This window comes from Zootoca vivipara, chromosome 7 (assembly GCF_965207765.1).
Source record: "Zootoca vivipara chromosome 7, rZooViv2.hap1.1, whole genome shotgun sequence".
NCBI classification, from domain to species: Eukaryota; Metazoa; Chordata; class Lepidosauria; order Squamata; family Lacertidae; genus Zootoca; species Zootoca vivipara.
In genome coordinates, this window is record NC_142590.1 from 633517 (window position 1) to 654682 (window position 21166).

Sequence of the window (21166 nt, forward strand, 5' to 3'; positions counted from 1 at the left end):
CCTAGGGCTTGCCGATCAGAAGGTCGGCGGTTCAAATCCCCATGATAGGGTGAGCTCCCGTTGCTCGGTCCCAGCTCCTGCCAACCTAGCAGTTCAAAAGCATGTCAAAGTGCAAGTAGATAAATAGGTAAGGTAAACGGGAAGGGAAGGTAAACGGCGTTTCTGTGTGCTGCTCTGGTTCGCCAGAAGTAGCTTTGTCATGCTGGTCACATGACCTGGAAGCTGTACGCCGGCTCCCTCGGCCAATAACGCGAGATGAGCGCTGCAACTCCAGAGTCGGTCACGACTGGACCTAATGGTCAGGGGTCGCTTTACCTTTTTAAAGTGTCTTTGGATTGCTTTATGTTATTGGTTTATTATTTGTGCTTCAGGGATAAGTGTTGGCAGGATGTGGGAAGATCGCTTTGTGGGTCTGCTGGAGGCTGAGAGCTTGACAGCAGTAGCACAGCTGCAGAATCAAGTCTGCTAGCCCCTGGCTATTGGCCCATCTTCCCTGACAAGTGGGAGGAATTTAGGTATCAGGACAGCCAGCATGTAGCCACTACAAGTCTGAAGTACCGGTATATCAGTCTCCCAGATTGATGGGGCCTGACCAACGTGTCTTGATGTAGGCCCTGACTGGATAGGTCATTATTTTGCTTAAAGGCTGTTTCACTGCTTTTTATTATGCATGAAGTCTGCTACTTCATAAAAACACTGAAGTTCTCTCCACTGATGTTCTTATTGCCACTGAATCCAAAAGAACACTTGCAATTCACAAGTGTGAACACATTTGGCAAAACACAAGGTTGAGTCATGGAAAGGCACAGACAAGGATAATATTTTATTGATCTAAGCTCCAGGAAAACTAGCATTTAGCAACGATTCACAATAGTTTCAGAGTCGAATGCCCAGCAACATGAAGAATTACAACCGAACAGAGTAAGAGTACAATGTGCATCACAGACAGAACTGCTGGGAACCACAGGTGGGCAGAATGCTGTGATGCTCATCTCCAGCTCGCTGTCTTCTCACAGGCACCTGTTCAGCCGCTGTGAAAGCATGATACTAGACTAGATGAGCCCCTAGCAGGCTTGTTTTATGTTATTACACAGAAAATCCACTTTTAAAACAGAATGGCACAAAGGTGAAACAGAAGGCTCTCACAGTAAAAACTTGTTAGTGAGAATACTGTAAACTTATATAGGATTTGTTTCAAGTAACTTTGCAACAACAACAAAACGAATTCCTAGACTGGTAAAGGTAAGCTTACATAAGACACTTTTGAATTCCAAAGTTAACAGTTTGGTGACTAACGCTACTGCTGATTTTATTATTATTATTATTATTATTATTATTATTATTATTATTATTACTTGTCAAGGTTTCTAGACTGGCTACAAACACACAGAATGAACTCCAGATCAAACACAAAATGGGGTGGTGATGCATTGAGCAAAAAAAATGTGTTTGCCAAATATACTTAATTGCGCTTGATTCAGCTATATCAGTTGCAGTGATCTGCCTGTCCTTGAGCTGGATCCAGCCTTCCAAGCCTTCCCCAAGGACTTGCTAATCCCTCAACCCAATGTTACACAGCACCTCCGGTGGGAAAAACAAAACCCTGTGCCAAGTAAAAATGGGGCAGAGCCATTTTCACCCCTTTTGACCTACCAGGCAGTGAGTGCCCATCTCTGCACTACAAGAAGGAAGCAAATGGTCTCTTCCCTGTCCATTAGAGTAATGATCTGGAGAGTGGAGAGAAAGCAATAACCTGCTTCCTCAGCTGATCTGTCTATGGTGTGTAGTCTGTGTGTTTTGTACAGTTCAATTCCCAAGTATTGGCCAAGGGTGAATGTGGAGCTCAGGCTAAAACAGGTTTGCCACACCTGAGCTATACCATTGCTTGAGCTACAGTTCATGAGGTGGGAGTCAGATAAAAGGCTGGAATGGATTATTTTAATATCACAGTTTCTCTTAAAAGGCTGCATTTAGGACTGAATATACTAAAAATTATGATTGATTAGACTCTCACAGCAGGCGAACACTGCAACAAATGCCTGGATTAACATCAGCTTCCGATTAATATTGTAGAGTTAATAAGCAGTCTTATTTAAAGCTCCATTGAAGTCCTACCTTCCTACCACAAACTTCTACTTTTGAAAAGCAAAACATGAAGTGCTGGGTTCTTCAGCCATATTCTTGTCCTGCAAAAAGTCTGCCTCTCCATAAAGCTGTTTGATGGTTCAGGTGGGTCTGTATTAAGTACAGTTTGAGTAAGCAATGTTCCTAGAACCCATTTCCATTTACTTCCTGCCATTAGAATAGTACAAAGGCACTTCAGTCTTGAGAATATCCCACCACACTCAGGGCTCGTCCACTTCCACTTGTTCTGTGTCTAGAAAGCACGGTTTTGAGAGGTTCTCATTTGCCCCGCTGCTTTCTCAGGAAAACCCACCGTTTACCACTGATTTGGACAATCATCAATCCACAGAAAAAATGACTGACATTTGTTCTGATTCAGCGGCAAACAGCAGGGTTTCCTGGGGAAAAGCAGCAGGACAAGCAGAAACGTGAAAGACCAGCATTGCTTCCCTGGCTTCCTAATGCTGCAGACTGCTGCTGGTTACCAAGGACTGGGAGGGCAGGAGGCAGGCAGTGGGCAGTGGCAAACCGACTTCTCCGCTATGCCCGCCACACTAAGTTGCACGCTGCCTTGCCCCTCCCTCTCTCAGTCACTCTCAACAATGCACAGGGTTGGAAAGCCAAGGAAGCAATGCATCCTGTCCATGTCGCCCGTGGAAAGTATGGTAAGGGAAGGAAAGAAAGGGAAAGGATTCCCAGGACAACTGCTTTAGTACGTTTAATCCCCATGGCTGCAGCTCCATCGAAATCACACGTTGTGCATGCTTGTCAACTATTATTACGTTCTTCTCTGCAGAATCTCTTGGGCTGCTTTGCTGGATCCCAGCGTTTGGCAGAATACAATTTGAGAAATGCTGGAATAACCAAATAGCCATTGTGACAATTTCAAAAGCAAGTTATCATTACCAGTTGGAATATGTACAGCTTACACAGTATCAACCAGACAACTATAGCACAAAATCATGTCCACCACTTACGTGGAATACAGAGGTTTATGTGAGATATTATCTTTATCAGTTTACAGCGGGGAGTAGGGTGGGTGGGACCTTTTTGGTCTACTGGGCCAGACCTTTATCTCCCCCCCCCCCTTGTGGATCGATTTTGAGAGGTGTGTGGGACCCCTCATCTGTCAATCATCTGATATCATAATTGCCTGATGTAAACAGTATTGCTTCTAATCTTGCAAGTAAATGAAGTTTTACTATGGGATGGTTCGTGCAGTTTCATGGGTTGGTCCATGCTCCAGCCCAGCAACACGTTCAGAAAACAAGAAGGCACCAAACAACCTTATGAGATGAACCTAAGCAGCCCAGCCACCCTCTGAAGAGAAATCGTGCTGGTCCTGCCCATCTATCTTGCTGACCATGTGAAGCTTTGTTAATTTTTATTGCTTGTGCTCAGGCAGATGAGGCCATCAACTCCACAATGAAAAAAGAACAGGAGCACTGACAGGTGACAACCAGAAGTACTCCACCAGGCTGTATTGCATGTAGCCCATGATTAGCCCAAATATCACATCTGTTACATTGTGCCTGCCTAGCATGACTCGAGAGATTCCCACTATGAAGGTCCAAAGTACCACCAGCACCCGCAGAGGGACAGCCAAGACAAGGTGGTGTAGAATAAATCTGCAGACCATGGCGGCTCTCGTCGCATGACCTGAAGGAAAGGAATACCTGTCCACAGACACCGTGGCAAACATGTCCATCTTGTTGTGAGCTGGCCGCCTGCGCTTTACCAATCCTTTCACCGCTGCCACCAAAATTAGATCAAGGATCAGAGCTGGGAGACAAAGTGAATAAAGAGGTTTCAGACATTATAAAGAGCAACTTGGTAAACAACAAAGCTTAGAGACTGAATTTCTGTTATCTAACACCCATTTATCAGACGCAAGGAGATTCAGGTCATAGTACTTTGATTTGCCTTTAAGGTGCCACAGAATTCATGGCTGGTTTCATACCAATACAGTATTACAAACTTGCATTTGTTTCCTAGTCATAGTTCCCCAACCCTGAAATAATTTGAGTTCTGAGAACCTTAAGATGCATGGACCTATTAAATAAAGTGACTGTTGTGTAGAATGCCTATACAGTGGTACCTCGCAAGACGAATGCCTTGTGCAACGAAAAACTCACAAGATGAAAGCATTTTGCGATGTTTTTGGCGCTTCGCAAGACGAAGTTTTCTATGACCGCGCTTCGCAAGACGAAAATCTCGCTAGACGAAGCGACTCGCGGAACGAATTACTTTTGTCTTGTGAGGCTCCACTGTACTACTCTCTGGGCATTACCAGAGGTAATACATGAGGGAGCCATATTGTTGTGGTTTAGTCGTTTAGTCGTGTCCGACTCTTTGTGACCCCATGGACCAGAGCACACCAGGCACTCCTGTCTTGCACTGCTTCCCGCAGTTTGGTCAAACTCATGTTGGTGGCTTCGAGAACACTGTCCAACCATCCTCTGTCATCCCCTTTTCCTTGTGCCCTCCATCTTTCCCAACATCAGGGTCTTTTCCAGGGAGTCTTCTCATGAGGCGGCCAAAGTATTGGAGCCTCAGCTTCAGGATCTGTCCTTCCAGTGAGCACTCGGGACTGATTTCCTTAAGAATGGATAGGTTTGATCTTCTTGCAGTCCATCTCTCACTGCCTCCATTTCTTCCCGTTCCAGTGGCCATGATCTTAGTTTTTTTGATGTTGAGCTTCAGACCATATTTGCGCTTTCCTCTTTCACCCTCATTAAAAGGTTCTTTAATTCCTCCTCACTTTCTGCCATCAAGGTTGTGTTATCTGCATATCTGAGGTTGTTGATATTTCTTCTGGCAATCTTAATTCCGGTTTGGGATTCATCCAGTTCAGCCTTTTGCATGATGAATTCTGCATATAAGTTAAATAAGCAGGGAGACAATATACAGCCTTGCCGTACTCCTTTCCCAATTTTGAACCAATCAGTTATTCCATATCCAGTTCTAACTGTAGCTTCTTCTTTTTTTAAATATATGTTTATTGGTTTTACAAAATAAGACATACAACACAAAGAAATCACAAAATATGCACAAAAACAAATTACAAACACTACAAAAAAGAATATCAAAACAATCTTCTTACAAAAATTCTATCATTGTCGACTTCCTCCAATCCCTCCCAACTGTGTTTTGTTATATTACTTCCTTAGTACGGTACTTTCCATATCTTGATTCCATTTTTTTAAATAATTATCTAAACATATTATAACTCTTATTAACTTATCAATGGGTGTTTTTCTTTCTAACAAATCTTTATACAAACATTAAACAATGATTTTCTTATAATATGACATTTGAAACCTTTGTGAACCTTAATCTTATCATACCACAAATATGCATGCCATCCAAATGCATTATCATAACCTTCCAAATCTAATACATCACTGTTATCAAATAGGAACCATTCTTTCATCCAATTTGATTTAAATCAATTTGATTTAAATCAAATCCCCCTGCCTTGTGGGATTGCTAGGAGCTGTTTTTGCACCTTTTATAACCTTCTTGCACTCTTTTACGGCTGTTTTGTCATTTTTAGAATCACATCTGGGTTCATGACAATGCATGTGTGCACAGTTGCACATGCCTTCAAAGCGCATAAATGGGGAGTTTCTGGTATACAGTATTCATGTCCCTGAAAAGACTTCTATAGGAAAACCAATACTGGCAGCAGGTTCCACTTGGATGACATACGAAACATTGTCTGGGATGGAACATTTGAGTAGACCTGTGCAGGTTCATCTAAATCAGGAGAAACTGTTTTCATAAATGGCCATTGGCCGCCCTCCTTCTGCACCTATCTCATGAAGAACCATGGTATCAACACCCATACACTTTATGTCAAACTAAGTTTTGGAGTGTTGCAACAATAGCTAATATCGTATGTAATTTCCCCCTTAGCACAGGAAGGTTGGGATGAAGGCAAGTGCTATGGCCATAACACTTTTTGTGCCCTCGCACTCTCTGGCTGAATAGGGGCTCTGTCTGAAATACAAACATAAGCCAGATTTTCTAGAAGTGGAAGCTCAGATTTAAATATGACATAATAAATATAATGGTAAAAATATTAGGTATGTCAAACACAATTATTTTAGCTCCAGCATTTTTTTAGTTATATGTATACATCTTCCTGCAGATAGGGATAGCTTCAAATGTGTCTGTAGAAAACATTGCAATACATACATGCACAGATACATGCACAGCAATATGAGAAATGTGATCAATATCTTGGAATATTTAAGCGTAAAAATAGACAAAAAAACAATATTTATGCTAGTAGATGCGGAAAAAGCATTTGATAGGGTGTCATGGCAGTTTTTGAAGAAGATAATAAAAGAAATGGAATTTGGTGACAAATTATATAATGTAATAGAAGGAATTTATGGCAGACAAAAAGCAAAATTCGTGATAAATAATGAATTGACAGGCGAAATAGAAATCCAAAGAGGCACCAGACAGGGGTGCCCACTATCCCCCTTATTGTTTATATTAAGTTTAGAATTTTTACTGGAAAGAATAAGAAATGAGGACCAAATTAGAGGTATTAAAATTGGGAAAGATAGTCATAAATTAAAAGCATTAACCGATGACATAATAATTACATTGGAAGAACCCCAAAAGAGAATAAAACAAGCTATTAAAGTGATAGGAGATTACGGGAAAATATCAGGATTTAAATTAAATATGAGCAAAACAAATTTAATCAGAAAGAATTTGACGAAACAAGAAATTGAGGAGTTACAAGAGGAAGTGGGTCTAAAAGTAATCAATAAAGCAAAATATTTAGGAATTTGGATCACGAATAATAATAATAATTTAGTGAAAGTTAATTATGTCAAAAAATGGAATGAAATAAAGAAAGAAATGGAAAATTGGAGCAGATTACAGCTATCAATCCTAGGAAGAATAGCTTGTGTTAAAATGAATGTCCTGCCGAAATTAATATTTATGTTTCAAATGATACCAATCTTGGGAACAAAAAGAGAAATATTTAAGCAATGGAAAAAGGATATTCTAAAGTTCATTTGGAATAATAAACCCGCAAGAATTAAATACTAGATAATGATCGACATTAAAAAAAGATTGCAAGATTGACAAATGTAATAAGAGGAGGTAATAAGCAAAAATTTGAGCAAAATTGGGAAAAATTTGGAAATTACATGAAATCACAATGCCCCGCAATAAAATCCTGGATCCACTTCTAACGATCGGCACCAAAAATAAGATGTATAGGAAGTAAAAAGAAAGGTGGACATAGTATGTAAAGGGAAGCAGTATCTAGAAAGAAATTGAGGTAACCGAGGTACAGACAAGGGGAAGTCACAAATTGGAGAGATTGGTATGTTATATGTGATATTTGATTTGGAATTTATAGTTGAATGTTGTATATATTATTAGTATTGTGTTATATATATTTAGTATGATTTAATTTTGATGTATGTTTTAATTCGAATCTTAATAAAGTTTATTAAAAAGAAAAAAGAAAACATTGCAATGGGACATCATTTTCACGAATGACACTTTAGGGAAAGGTGGAATGAATGGGGGAAATCTCTCTGCCCAGTTCTCCCAGATACACTGACCGCTGGGCTACTCCCCACAGTTATCAGATAAAAAATATGGGAAGCAAAGACCCCACAAGGTAAAGCTGTGATAAGAAATGGAGCTCTTACCAAAGAGCAGGTTGAGCAGCACCTCACGGCCTGCTGAGCTGGCACTTCTACAGAGCCCATACAACGTGCCAGCCAACCAAGGAATGCCATGTCCTGAAATCTCTACAGCCTTCATCAGAGGACGAGCACTGCCCCAGGGGGAATTCTCTCCAGCACATACCCCCAACTGTTTAGAGGCCCAAAGATCAACAGCCAACAAGGAGCGCAGGGCAATACCCACAAAAGATGGATTCAGCTTCATGCAGTCCTCTTCAGGTAAAGCCTGTGGAGGACCAGCGCTGGCTGTCGATTCCTTGCGATGAGAAGGGCTTTCTGGGGGTGCTGAGCTCCTCTGACTTGTCAATGATAGGAACTCCAGTCTGTTGCCTGGGGCCCGTCTCTCACGGCTACTCTTTGGGCTATTCCTAGGGCTAGGCATGATAGTGCGGATGTCGCTGATTTGTCGGAAGAACTGGGAAGATAAAAAGTTGGGGCAGTTTGATTCATCAGTCTATGCAATAAAAGCATTAATACTTTAATCACATATTTTAACATTGTGTCCCTTTCCCTCTTACAGACAGCACAGCCTAATCTTACATGTCTACTCGGAAAAAAATCTCACTGAATTCTGTGAGGCTCACTCCTACATAAGTGTTTATATGATTGTAGTCTAAATCAGTTAAGTAACAGCATTAGCGAGAGCTACCTGCTTTTGAGATTCAACAGCTATTTTAGTTTGAACAAAGCATTAAAAATCAGACAAATAAAAATCTGTATATCATTGCATTACCTGAGAAACAGCTTCAACATTGTAAGCAAGCTACACACTTCCACCTTCTACAATCTCATGATTGGAATGTAGTAATAGAGGGATAGAATCTATTTCAGAGAAATAGACCAAACAGGAAAGGAGGAGGAGTGGCGTTATATGTCAGAGATGTGTATACCTGTGAAGAGATCCAGGATTTAAAACTTCAAAGCCAAATTTAGAGTATCTGGGTCAAAATTAAGGGAGAGAAAAATAACAGTGATCTCATTGTGGGAGTTTACTATAGACCCCCAAGCCAAACTGAGGACACAGATGAAGCCTTCCTGGAACAGATGACCAAGCATTCAAAAGGAAGTGAGATAGTAGTAACGGGGGAATTCAACTATCCTGATATTTGTTGGATGTCAAGCTCAGCCAAGAGCAGATTCCTCACTGGCCTTGCAAACAATTTCATTGTCCAGAAAGTGGGACAAGCAACAAGAGGATCAGCCATTTTAGATCTGATCCTAACCAATAGTGATAACCTGGTTCTAGATTTTAAGAAAGCTAACTTCAGAAAACTTAGGGAAACGCTGGGTGAGATCCCATGGACAGTAATACTAAAAGGGAAGGGAATTCATGATTGTTGGGAGTTTGTTAAAAGGGAGATATTAGAAATCACAACTTCGGGCAACACCAGTGAGGCAGAAACATGGAAGGTGCCAAAAGAAACCAGGGTGGTTATCTAAAGAACTTTTAACTGAGTTAAGATTTAAAAGGGATATGTACAAAAAAATGGAAAAGGGGGGAAACCACCTTTAAGGAGATGGGCTTACAGGGAACAGCCACCCCTCATCAAATCCAGCTCTTCGAATGGTTCGGACAAAAGCGGAGAGACAGGAAGGAGGAAGTGAGCGGAGCTGGCCAGGGCTCAGAGCCCTACCTGCAGCCTGTGATACTAGCAAGGAAGGAGGGGCCAGCAGAGAGTTCTAGCGGGGGAAACGGCAGAGGGGCGTCCTTTCAAATTCACCCTGGAACTGAGGCGATCAGCCAGCTCGCAAACGCAGGGGGAGGAGATTTGGGGTCCCCAAACTACTCTGCTGGGGGAGGAGCCGAAAAGCGCCATTGGGAGAATCTGATAGTACTGAGTAGACAGGTTTTCATGAAGCTCTTGCATTGTAAATAACTTTCACAATAAAAGTATTAAAGACAAGATGGTTTGGAGTGTCGTGGCTCAAGGGTAGCCAGCAACTGCCCTGACACCACCAGAGAGGAATTCAAATGTATAGCCAGCACATGTAGAGACAAAGTTAGAAAAGCTAAAGCACAGAATGAACTCAGGCTTGCTAGAGAGGTTAAAAGCAACAAAAAGGGCTTTTATGGGTATGTCCATAGCAAAAGGAAGAACAAGGAAACAGTGAGGTCACTTAAGAGGACAAGATGGTGAAATGTGAACAGGGGACAGAGAAAGGGCAGAACTCCTCAATGCCTTCTTTGCCTCAGTCTTCTCCAAAAAAGAAAACAATGCCCGACCTGAAGAATATGGAGCAGATGATTCAGCAGGGGAAGCACAGCCCCGAACAAATAAGGAGGTAGTACAATAATAGTTGGCTAGCTTAGATGTATTCAAGTCTCCAGGGCCAGATGAACTACATCCAAGAGTATTAAAAGAACTGGCAGAGGTGATTTCAGAACTACTGGCAGTAATCTTCGAGAATTCCTGGAGAACAGGCAAAGTCCCAGCAGACTGGAGGAGGGCAAATGTTGTCCCTATTTGCAAAATGGGGAAAAGAGAGGACCCAAACAATTACCGCCCAGTCAGCCTGACATCAATACCAGGAAAGATTCTAAAGCAGATCATTAAGCAAACGGTCTGTGAGCACCTAGAAAGGAACGCTGTGATCACTAAAAATCAGCATGGGTTTCTGAAAAATAAGTCATGTCAGACTAATCTGATCTCATTTTTTGACAGAGTTACAAGCCTGGTAGATGAAGGGAACGCTGTGGATATAGCCTATCTTGATTTCAGCAAGGCCTCTGACAAGGTGCTCCATGATATTCTTGTAAAGAAGCTGATAAAATGCGGGCTAGACCAGGCATCCCCAAACTTCGGCCCTCCAGATGTTTTGGACTACAATTCCCATCTTCCCTGACCACTGGTCCTGCTAGCTAGGGATCATGGGAGTTGTAGGCCAAAACATCTGGAGGGCCGCAGTTTGGGGATGCCTGGGCTAGACAATGCTACCATTCAGTGGATTTGTAACTGGCTGACTGACCGAACCCAAAGGGTGCTCATCAATGGCTCCTCTTCATCCTGGAGAGAAGTGACTAGTGGGGTGCCACAGGATTCTGTCTTGGGCCCCGTGTTATTCAACATCTTTATCAATGACTTGGATGATGGGCTTGAGGGCATCCTGATCAAGTTTGCAGATGACACCAAATTGGGAGGGGTGGCTAATACCCCAGAAGACAGGATCACACTTTAAAATGATCTTAACAGATTAGACAACTGGGCCAAAGCAAACAAGATGAATTTTAACAAGGAGAAATGTAAAGTACTACACTTGGGCAAAAAAAATGAAAGGCACAAATACAGGATGGGAGACACCTGGCTTGAGAGGTGAAAAGGATCTAGGAGTCTTGGTAGACCACAAACATGACATGAGTTAACAGTGTGATGCAGCAGCTCAAAAAGCCAATGCAATTTTGGGCTGCATCAAGAGGAGTATAGCATCTAGATCAAGGGAAGTAATAGTGCCACTGTATTCTGTTCTGGTCAGACCTCACCTGGAGTACTGTGTCCAGTTCTGGGTACACAGTTCAAGGATACTGACAAGCTGGAACGTGTCCAGAGGAGGGCAACCAAAATGGTCAAAGGCCTGGAAACGATGCCTTATGAGGAACGGCTTAGGGAGCTGGGTATGTTTAGCCTGGAGAAGGTTAAGAGGAGATATGATAGCCATGTTCAAATATATAAAAGGATGTCATATAGAGAAGGGAGAAAGGTTGTTTTCTGCTGCTCCAGAGAAGTGGACACGGAGCAATGGATTCAAACTACTGTACAAGAAAGAAGATTCCACCTAAACATTAGGAAGAACTTCCTGACAGTAAGAACTGTTCGACAGTGGAATTTGCTGCCAAGGAGTGTGGTGGAGTCTCCTTCTTTGGAGGTCTTTAAACGGAGGCTTGACAGCCATCTGTCACGAATGCTTTGATGGTGCTTCTTGCTTGGCAGGGGGCTGGACTGGATGGCTAAACGACTAAGCAGCAACAACAAGCTGTCATGGCTACAAAAGTATCTTGCAAGTGCCTGCTGGAAGGGCAAGGTGGAGGATTTCTAGAGGGCAGCACTTCAACGTCCTACAAAGTTTTTTGGAACTCCAGTTCACTTACAAGAAGCAAGGACATGCAAAATTACCTAATATGTATATACATTATGCATGCATATCACAGAATTTAGCTGCTTTCTTTTTGCAGGTTTTTGTAAAGGAGGGGGGATTAAATCGCATTTCAATCCACTGATGCAATTTGAAGTTGAATCAAGAAAAGTAGGGTACAATATGCATGCTGGACACTAACATTCCCCATGTTAAATGTGAGATACAGTACTCATATAAAAGGACTGTATCACATCCATTTCTTTCTACACGCTTTAACTGGCCTTTAAACTCATAAACCTAAGAGGATCAAAACTTTTTTCTGTGTGCAACAAATTTGATGTGAATAATATGGCTTTCATTCCTCTCCACAATCAGCAAAAGATTTACTTTTTAGAATATTATTTAAGCAATAAGAAACCTTACGGTGTTTTAAGAACTTGGGAAAATAGGAGGTGCTCTGCTGGATCACACCAAAGGGCTATAAAATGCAGCATTCTGTTCGCACAATGGCCAACCAGATACCTACAAGCAGAACATAAGTGCTGTAGCCCAGTTACATAAATGGACCAAAATGTAACCAATCTGTTGAAAATCACAGGGTCCGGGTCGTTTCATAGGGGGAGAGGTAGGTGGTCCTAAGAACTTGAAGGTTTTAGAGGTCAAACGCAGCACTTTGGATTGGACCCGGAAGCTAACGGGTAGCCAGTGCGGTCGGACCAGGAGCGGCGTGAGATGCTCGAACCGGGTTCCCCCCCGGTGAGCAACTTGGCCGCTGAATTCTGCACCAGCCGAATTTCCGAACCGTCTCCAGGGGCAGCCCCACGTGTAATACTCCGCAGTAGCCTAACCTAGCGAGGCAACCCTTTAGACGCGTGAAGAGTGAGAGTCTCCCTCCAGCCCCGCACCTGAGCTCAGCTCTAGGAAGGGAGAAGGCAGCCCTGGGCGGCAGGGGCTCCTTTACAAAGCGAGCTGTGGGCCCGACCCCTTTTACTGCCCGAGGACCCCAGAGGCTTGGGAGGCGCTCGCCCTTGTCTGGAAAGGTCTCCGTCCCCAAGAGAGAGCGGGGCCTGCCGCCTCTCTGAAGGAAGGCCTTGGCTGAGGGCCACGCCAGGACGGAAGCGCCGCGCTCGAAGGGGCCTCACTCACACCCGCCGGCCCCTCCCTGCGCCCGGCCCGCCCCTCCAGCGCCCCCGAAGCGCCCTCGGCCCTATGCCCAGTAAGCGCCGCCCCCCGCCTTCGCGCCCCGCCGTTACCTAGCAACCTCGCCACCCTCTGCGGTTCTCGCGGGAGGCGGGCCTTGGGATTGGCTTCCGCTTCCGCCTGGCGCCATAGGGCCGCAGCCGAGGGGCGGGGCTGCCTGGCGGGAAAGAAAAGGCGGGAAACGACGCCCCTCCCCCCTCTTTCGCTCAGGGTCGTCCTAGTCCGGCGAAGTTCGTTATGTCGGCAAACTCACACGACACGCCGGTTGATGGTGACTTACAATAAAGGCAGAGCTCCGCCGCCCTGCTTTAGAAACGAGCGGCCGTTTGGGATTGTGAAAGCGACCGCCCTGGCCTGGGCCTTTTCCCTCACGGCGCCCTCAGGGGAGCGAGGAAGCGCCTAGACACGGGCGCCGCCCTCAGGGAGCCATGGCGTGGCGCACCCAGCCGACCTTCCCCCCCGTGGGCCAGAGCCCGCTTCCTAGGCACGTAGGGTTGGAAGGGGTTCCCAAGAGTCATCTAGCCAAGCCCCCTGCCAGGCAGGAAGAGTCTCAGACAAAACAGCCTCGGGCAGATGGCCGTCCTAAGGGATTGTAGGAATCAGAATCACAATACGTCTTGGGGGGGGGGGTTAAACAAAAAAACCCGAAATAATTTGTCTTAAGGGCCTTCACAAATCCGCTGCGTGTGCGATGGCCTGCGACCTCCACAGGGCGGTGTGCGTCTCTCTCAGGTGTGTGAAGCTGCTCCTTAAGCACCGTCTGCCTCCTAGGTGTAAATTCATCCTGCTGGTGTTGGCGCACTTCCCCAATGCATTCAGCTGCAGCTCCAGCCTTTCCTGCTTGGGGATCCCTGGGCGAATCGGAGGCGATGGGGATCCGCCACCAAGGACACCCAGGCGGCCCCTTTTGTAAGGCCCACGCATTGACTTGGCCTCCTGGCGCCTTCTTGCGCCTTCGTGGGGGGAAGGCGGGGGGGGGGGCGAGGAATAAAAGAAAAGCCTCTGGAAGCTAAATCTAACAGGAATGATACGGGGGTTCAGGGCCCGGGGCGGCCCATAACGTTTTTCATCACCACCCTTGACATACACAGCCCCCCAACACACACTTTGCTTCCTGGTCCAGGCCTTCTCTCTTTCTTTAATGTATTTGAAGGTGTGTTGGAAGCCGCCCAGAGTGGCGGGCGGGGGGACGGGACCCGGCCAGATGGGCGGGGTAAATAATATATTATTATTACTATTATTATTATTATTTCTCCCTCCCCGTTCAGGTGCACCTCTGAAAGGAGTGGGAACAGCTAATTGTTCCCATTGCGCTCGCTGAGTCCCACACTTGATTGCCCAGGAGTAAGCTGCCATGAATTCAACAGGACCTTATGTTGCTGCTTTCCCATGTTCTGTTTTAAACCCATGAAAAGTGAGCCTGGTTTCCTTTCATACAGAAAAAATGTACCTGTGCTGCTAGTACAAATAGTAATATATAGAACATGCAACACGTGGGTGGCACACAATAATCCAAATTATACATTAAAATGCAAAACTTTATGCAAAAGCCACAAGGATTTACAGACTACCAAATCTGACAGGAATTGTTAGTATCTGATTCCTTTATTTATTTATTTATTTATTTCATATGTGACTCAGTCTAAATGTCCACTTCTACTATGTATTATAATATTTAACTCAGTCTTTTAATTTCCTTTGGATCAGTTAATGAGATGTTGTTCACGATTACAAGAGATGCTGGTAGAGTTGTAAACACATGATGTTGAAGATATGGATGAAGATGTAGGCAAGCTGTACAGTAGGCAGACAGGGTGCCGGCATTTTCAACCTGTTTCGCCCTGGCAGTCCTGTCACTTAGGAGGTTGCTATTTGTCCCCAACGGGGTCCTTTGCCTGGGGTTAGCAGATAGTCATGGTTAGGACAGCCTAAAGCCCCCACCCAGAGGCATCAAAGTTGGCTGGCTTATGTTGCTGCCTTCCCATGTTCTGTTTTGAACCCATGAAAAGTGAGCCTGGTTTCCTTTCATGGCATTCATAATTCTTCTCTTCCATGTTTTATTCTCGTAACCGAGACACAGCCTAACAGGATAGCCCAGGCTCACCCGAGGAGCTTGGTAGATGAGCCATGGGTTTAGCAGTGGTCTCCTAGTGTGTTTGTATCTGGGACAAATTGCATTTATTTGCTTTGAACAACACATTGGTTGAAATCTGCTTTTGAAAACTCTGGCTATACTTTCCAGAGGAGACATAGACAACTGGTGGTTGAAGACTTGTTTTCCTCTTCTCATGCCCCACTCAGCAATAGGTCACAACTTCTATAGCCTACATATAGTAGGTGTATTTAAAATGAGAGTCGTCATAGTGTCCTCTTTTTTGCTCTTCACAATATGGCAACCCCGTCTACTCTCTAGTCCATTTAATACCCCTCCAGATTCTGGAAGGAAGTAATAAAAGTGAATAAGCTGGAATGGTGTGTGTGGGGGGGGGGTCATCTTTCTCCATAGGGCTGAAACTTGGGTGAGGGGGGCTTGTTAACAGTTCTGTGTGGTACCTTTATTGGCTCAAGACCACCATACCTCAAGGACCGCCTCTCCCTATATGAATCAACCTAGACCCCGAGATCATCCTCTGAGGCCCTTCTTCCATGAAAGGTCCCAAGGGTGGCAACACGAGAACTAGGCCTTTTCTGTAGTGGCTCCTTGTCTGGAACCTCTCCCCAGGGAGGTTTGCCTGGTGCCTTCATTATATACCTTTAGGTGCCAGGCAAAATATTCCTCTTCAACCAGGCCTTTGGTTGACTGACATGCAATGCCATTTTAAAAAGGGGAGGGAGGTATTGTTTTACTGTTTCCTTATATTTATGTTTTTATCCTGTACTGTACTTTGTGAACCAGCCTGAAAACATATGATGAAGGGAGGTATTATTATTATTATTATTATTACTATTATTAAAGACCAGTCAGTTCTGGCTGCAGTCCTATCTTGGTGTTAGCCTTGCCTAGGCTGCAAAATAGCCTGGCCCTGGGTGTGGCCACTGCCATGGTCCTGCTCCTCCCATCTCCACTTGTTCAATGCATGTGGGGGAAATCCTAGAGCTGTGGAGTTGGAAGGGTCCAAGAGGGTCATCTAGTCCAACCCTCAGCAATGCGGGAATCTTTTGCCTAATGTGGGGCTTGAAGCCACAACCCTGAGATTAAGAGTCTCTTGCTCTACCTTGAAAGGGTTTATTATAAACATATAAATTCCACTAAAAAAATTCGGTTGCTTCCAGCTGTTTATGCAAAGGGCGATGAAAGTGATGGAGGATATTGTAACAAACAAAGAAGAATGAATTTATCTGAAATGAAACATCTAGCAGAGGAAGCTAATCCTCAGGCTGTAAAAGGGTTTGCCAATTTGTCCAGCGTGCTTGTTGCTCTTGAAACATGTTCAGGGCACACACACATCAGACATTTTGTTTGATTAGCCTTTGTACTTTTCTGACCAGCTTGTTCGTTCTGTTTATTCTGGGCCTGGTGAAGAAGGAGCAGCAAGGTCTTCCCTCTGTCCAGCACTCAAGCCACTCGGGGGACTTGGAGCTCAATGCCAACTGGCTTTCCAGGCTCACAAGACAAACAAAATAGCGCCAGATCAACAGTTAGAAAAATCTACCAAGAAACACAACCAGCCAGTGCTTTCATGTTGTAGTGCCCCCCACCCAATCTCTGAGCGGGACAAGATCCCAAGGATTCACTTTCCTCAGACTGAGGGACAGCGGAGACTGCAGGGTCTTCAGGATATAGGCTTTATTTATACAGTACAAGATACAATCTGAGCCCACAATGGAGGGACTCATGGCATTAACACCCCAAGAGGGTCTTGCTTCTTCCAGAGCAAACAGAAATCAGGCATGGCTTTGTGTCTCAGCTGCTCGCCCAGTCTGCTGCCTGCAGCTTCTGTAGCCTTTGGCTTCTCAACTACAAGCAAGTAAAGGGAGGGGCTCCACTAATATTTTTCTTCTGGCACAGAGCCACTTCCTTGGTTACCTTAATGGCCTATACTTAGAGGGCCATTAGCTCACCAGAAAGCTAGCCTGGCTATTCCAGCAATAATATCCATGCTGGATCCAGGAATTAAAGAGAGCTCAGGCATACAGCCTACCCCCTCAACTCTTAACAATATAAATTGCAAAAACAGGTTTTTAAAAAATCAGCAAAATTTTTAAAAAACCCTACACATTTAGGTGAATAGTAGATTCAGGTAGGTAGCCGTGTTGGTTGGTCTGACACATTTAGGTGAATAGTAGATTCAGGTAGGTAGCCGTGTTGGTCTGACGCAGTAGAAGTATTAATAATAATAATAATAATAATAATAATAATGTCCAGTAGCACCTTAGAGACCAACTAAGTTTGTTCTTGGTATGAGCTTTCGTGTGTATAGTAGTGCACCTAAAAACAGACAAGGGAGTCTTGCTTTTGGATCCACAGTGTGTAGTTAGTGTCATTTGGAGGGAAGGGCTGGGGTGCCTAAGACTCCAGGGAAGCATCCTTAGTGCTTCTCTGAATCCCCCCCTGGAATTTTTGTCCAGCAACATCTGGAGAGCCTCAGAGAAGCTGCCCCTTTAAAGGTAAAACCCATGCCAGTTACCGTACTTTAGCTCCACATGCTCTAGGGCAGGCTTCCTCAAATTCAGCCCTCCAGATGTTTTGGCCTACAACTCCCATGATCCCTAGCTAGCAGGACCAGTGGTCAGGGGTGATGGGAATTATAGTCTCAAAACATCTGGAGGGATGAGTTTGAGGAAGCCTGCTCTAGGGTATGTGGAAGATGCTGCCTTTGGAGAAGGTCCAAAGGTGGGATACCACTTTGAATGAATGAATGAATGAGTCATACCAGTAGAATTGTAGAGTTGAAAGGGACTCCATGCATTCTAGTCCAACCCGCTGCAATGCAGGAATCAAGAATGCTTTAGACCTGCATCAAAGGCATTACTTGTCCTAGACAAATATAGAAAACCGCTTTCCTTTGATTTCTAAGGCTACTTGAAATTGCAGTCCTAACCCCACCACTGAATTGAATTCAATAGGATTTACTTCTGAGTAGACATTGTTTGGATTAGCCATCACCTTAATTGCTCATTGAGTGAACAAATAAAGGCAACATTCTAATCCCCAAAAACATTTGAGATCCTCCCATGAAATCACCCTACAACTGTTTAAATTGGCAGAAAATCACGGGTAGAGCACTCACTGATCATGAGTTAAATCATCTTTTTGCTTCACTTTTCTGCTGATGAGAGAAAATCAAAGGACCTCTACAGTTTAGCCAATGTCGTTAGGATACTGAGCAATTACTTCTGCAATCAGTTTATCTGTATATGCTATGCTTTAACCCTAACACAAATTGACTATGGATGGGACTACTGCGGCAGCAGTAAAGAGGTAGCTTTTGGAACTGTGCTTCTCCCCTGTAAACCTGGTAAGCTACATTCTCCTATAGGAGAATAATGTCACATGCCACCCCAATGTTTGAGTGGTGCAAGATTCCAAGGGCTACTCCAGGAATATCCAGCATGAGGGACAGACAGCGGAGACAGGGGTGTCTTCAGGATATATGGTTTATTTACACATCCACACAACTTGAGCCTATGATGGAGGGTCTCACAGCATTAACACTCTAAGAAGGTATTGCTTCTCCCACAGCCACAGCCTTGGAATCAAGCAGAAATCATTCAATATCAATTTTATATTTATATCCTTTATATTTATGGCCACTTGACCATCCCCATATGAGGGGCTGAGGGACCGGAGCTTGCCTAAGACCACCCCATTGTTAGGGTGAATATCTGAGCTTCTGCAATCAATGGCATTGCAACACCATGAGTAAAGTTAACAATAATGCTTTCACAATTGGTCTCTCTTGCACAAGCAAATCATGCACCCTGTATAAATCTGTAGCCTCCTGTTCTTAATATTGAACACCTGTCAATCTCAGGGATGCAGGTGGCGCTGTGGGTTAAACCACAGAGCCTAGGGCTTGCCAATCAGAAGGTCAGCGGTTTGAATCCTCACGACGGGGTGAGCTCCCGTTGCTCAGTCCCAGCTCCTGCCAACCTAGCAGTTTGAAAGCACATCAAAGTGCAAGTAGATAAATAGGTACCGCTGCGGCGGGAAGGTAAACAGCGTTTCCGTGTGCTGCTCTGGTTCGACAGAAGCAGCTTTGTCATGCTGGCCACATGACCTGGAAGCTGTACGCCGGCTCCCTCGGCCAATAACACGAGATGAGCGCCGCAACTCCAGAATCGGTCACGACTGGACCTAATGGTCAGGGGTCCCTTCACCTTTACCTTTACCTGTCAATCTCAGGAAAGTCTGTATGATCCAGAAAAGGCACATTAACCATTTAGCCAGTACAGCTAATAGTAATTTGGTATCTTAACTGATGAGTGCAATATCTCTATAGGACCCCACTGGAGTAAGGTCTTTGCCCAGTTCATGTAAAACTATAATTTTCTGTTTTCTCCAAATATTGAGGATTGAATAGTCCCCCATTATAAAATAGCATGGTAAGCCATGGAGTTAATTCTTTGCAAAATGCCTTGTAAAACAAGCAGTTAGAGCCATCAAGCCCTGGAGCTTTAATGAGTTTTCATTTTTTGATGACCTCTACTTTCACCTCTTGAATTGGTCTATTAAGGTACTAGTGAGGTCAGCAGAGTGTGAAACTTCTGCTTGAGAGATATCCATGTTCTACATGCAAACAGATTAAGTGAAAAGGTGTGAATTCATGTTGCTCTGTCTCACTTAAAGTGGAAATACTTTGAATTCAGAAACAGAAGGTCAAAAGTTTTAAGAGGCATCATAATAGGAATTTGATAGTGTGTGATAACCAGCCTCAAATAACCAACATGCTTAAGTCTAATTAATGCAAGAAGGGGTTGATACGTAACCATACAGTAAGTTGTCTTGTCAAGCTACCTGGGTCTACTTCCCTTCACCTTGGGAGGAAATAAGTAACCAGGCCATTGTTCTCTCCCAGTCTGCCCGTGAAACCCAGCATGTGAGGAGACCTGAGCTGGTTGCTCAGTCTGCCACTTTTCAGCCACTCTTGGAACTAAGCCAAGTTTTACTGCATGTGCAACCTTTCTGACTGATGTATATTTCAATGCTTTCCATTGCTGTGTGTTTTGTTATTTTAAATTTCTGCCGTGGTTTTCTCACCAAAGAATACTTGCCAGGATTATACTGACAGTTTCATAACAGGGTTCAGCTTCAAAACTTTTAACAGTTGACCAAAGATCCAGTGAGTCTTAAGCCTGCCTAGAGAACCCACCTCCAGGATGTGGTGGTTCATTGTTGAGAAGGGTGCCATCTTCCACAGAAGGGCCCTCCCAACTCTTGTCTCAAATTAAAGCCCTAGAGTCTCTGGCACGGATAGCTTTCAGCTGTTGATTGGTCTATCTGAAGCCATGCAGAAGCCCTTTCTGATAAAATATACAAATACCCAGTTGCACGCTCAGTTATAATGAAATCCTTCGCAAGTATTATTGGCCCAACCATACTCTGATGCTTCCACCCTGCATGGATTTGCTTAGTTTTAGCCACTAGATGGTGCCAGGAACCAGAGGTTGGAATAGCAGCAATTATATTGTAAAAGCATTTCATCAAAACCTTACAATAAACATCCACAACAAAAATGCACGGTAGAACAAGCTGGCAATGATTTGCAGAGGTTCCTTAAAACTTTCTTACAACTTGATGACTTGATGTCAAAGAAAAAGAGCACTTTTCAAAATAGCTCTAAGAAGCCAAGTGGTTAGATCTTGCATACCTGAACTCCAACCAGTCATAGAATCATAGAATCATAGAATCATAGAGTTGGAAGAGACCACAAGGGCCATCCAGTCCAACCCCCTGCCAAGCAGGAAACACCATCAAAGCATTCCTGACAGATGGCTGTCAAGCCTCTGCTTAAAGACCTCCAAAGAAGGAGACTCCACCACACTCCTTGGCAGCAAATTCCACTGCCGAACAGCCCTTACTGTCAGGAAGTTCTTCCTAATGT

The 21166-nt window shown here is 44.2% G+C and overlaps 1 protein-coding gene across 5 annotated transcripts; it reads right to left on the reverse strand.

Moving 5' to 3' along the window:
• Positions 1-810: 810 nt before the first annotated feature.
• On the reverse strand, positions 811-13279 carry PLPP6 (phospholipid phosphatase 6). Of its 5 annotated transcripts, none has more exons than XM_088673608.1 (4): positions 13175-13228; positions 12345-12443; positions 7815-8265; positions 811-3906 (listed from the first exon to the last, which is right to left on the reverse strand). In XM_088673608.1, the coding sequence occupies exons 3-4, from the start codon at positions 8230-8232 to the stop codon at positions 3539-3541; spliced, it is 786 nt and encodes a 261-aa protein (XP_088529734.1). In that variant the 5' UTR covers positions 8233-8265; positions 12345-12443; positions 13175-13228; the 3' UTR covers positions 811-3538. The 5 variants fall into 5 exon arrangements, with proteins under 5 accessions (XP_088529734.1, XP_088529735.1, XP_034957992.1 ...); XM_088673609.1 differs by lacking the exon at positions 13175-13228 and adding an exon at positions 12827-13113; XM_035102101.3 differs by lacking the exon at positions 12345-12443 and having other exon boundaries at positions 13175-13279.
• Positions 13280-21166: the final 7887 nt, after the last annotated feature.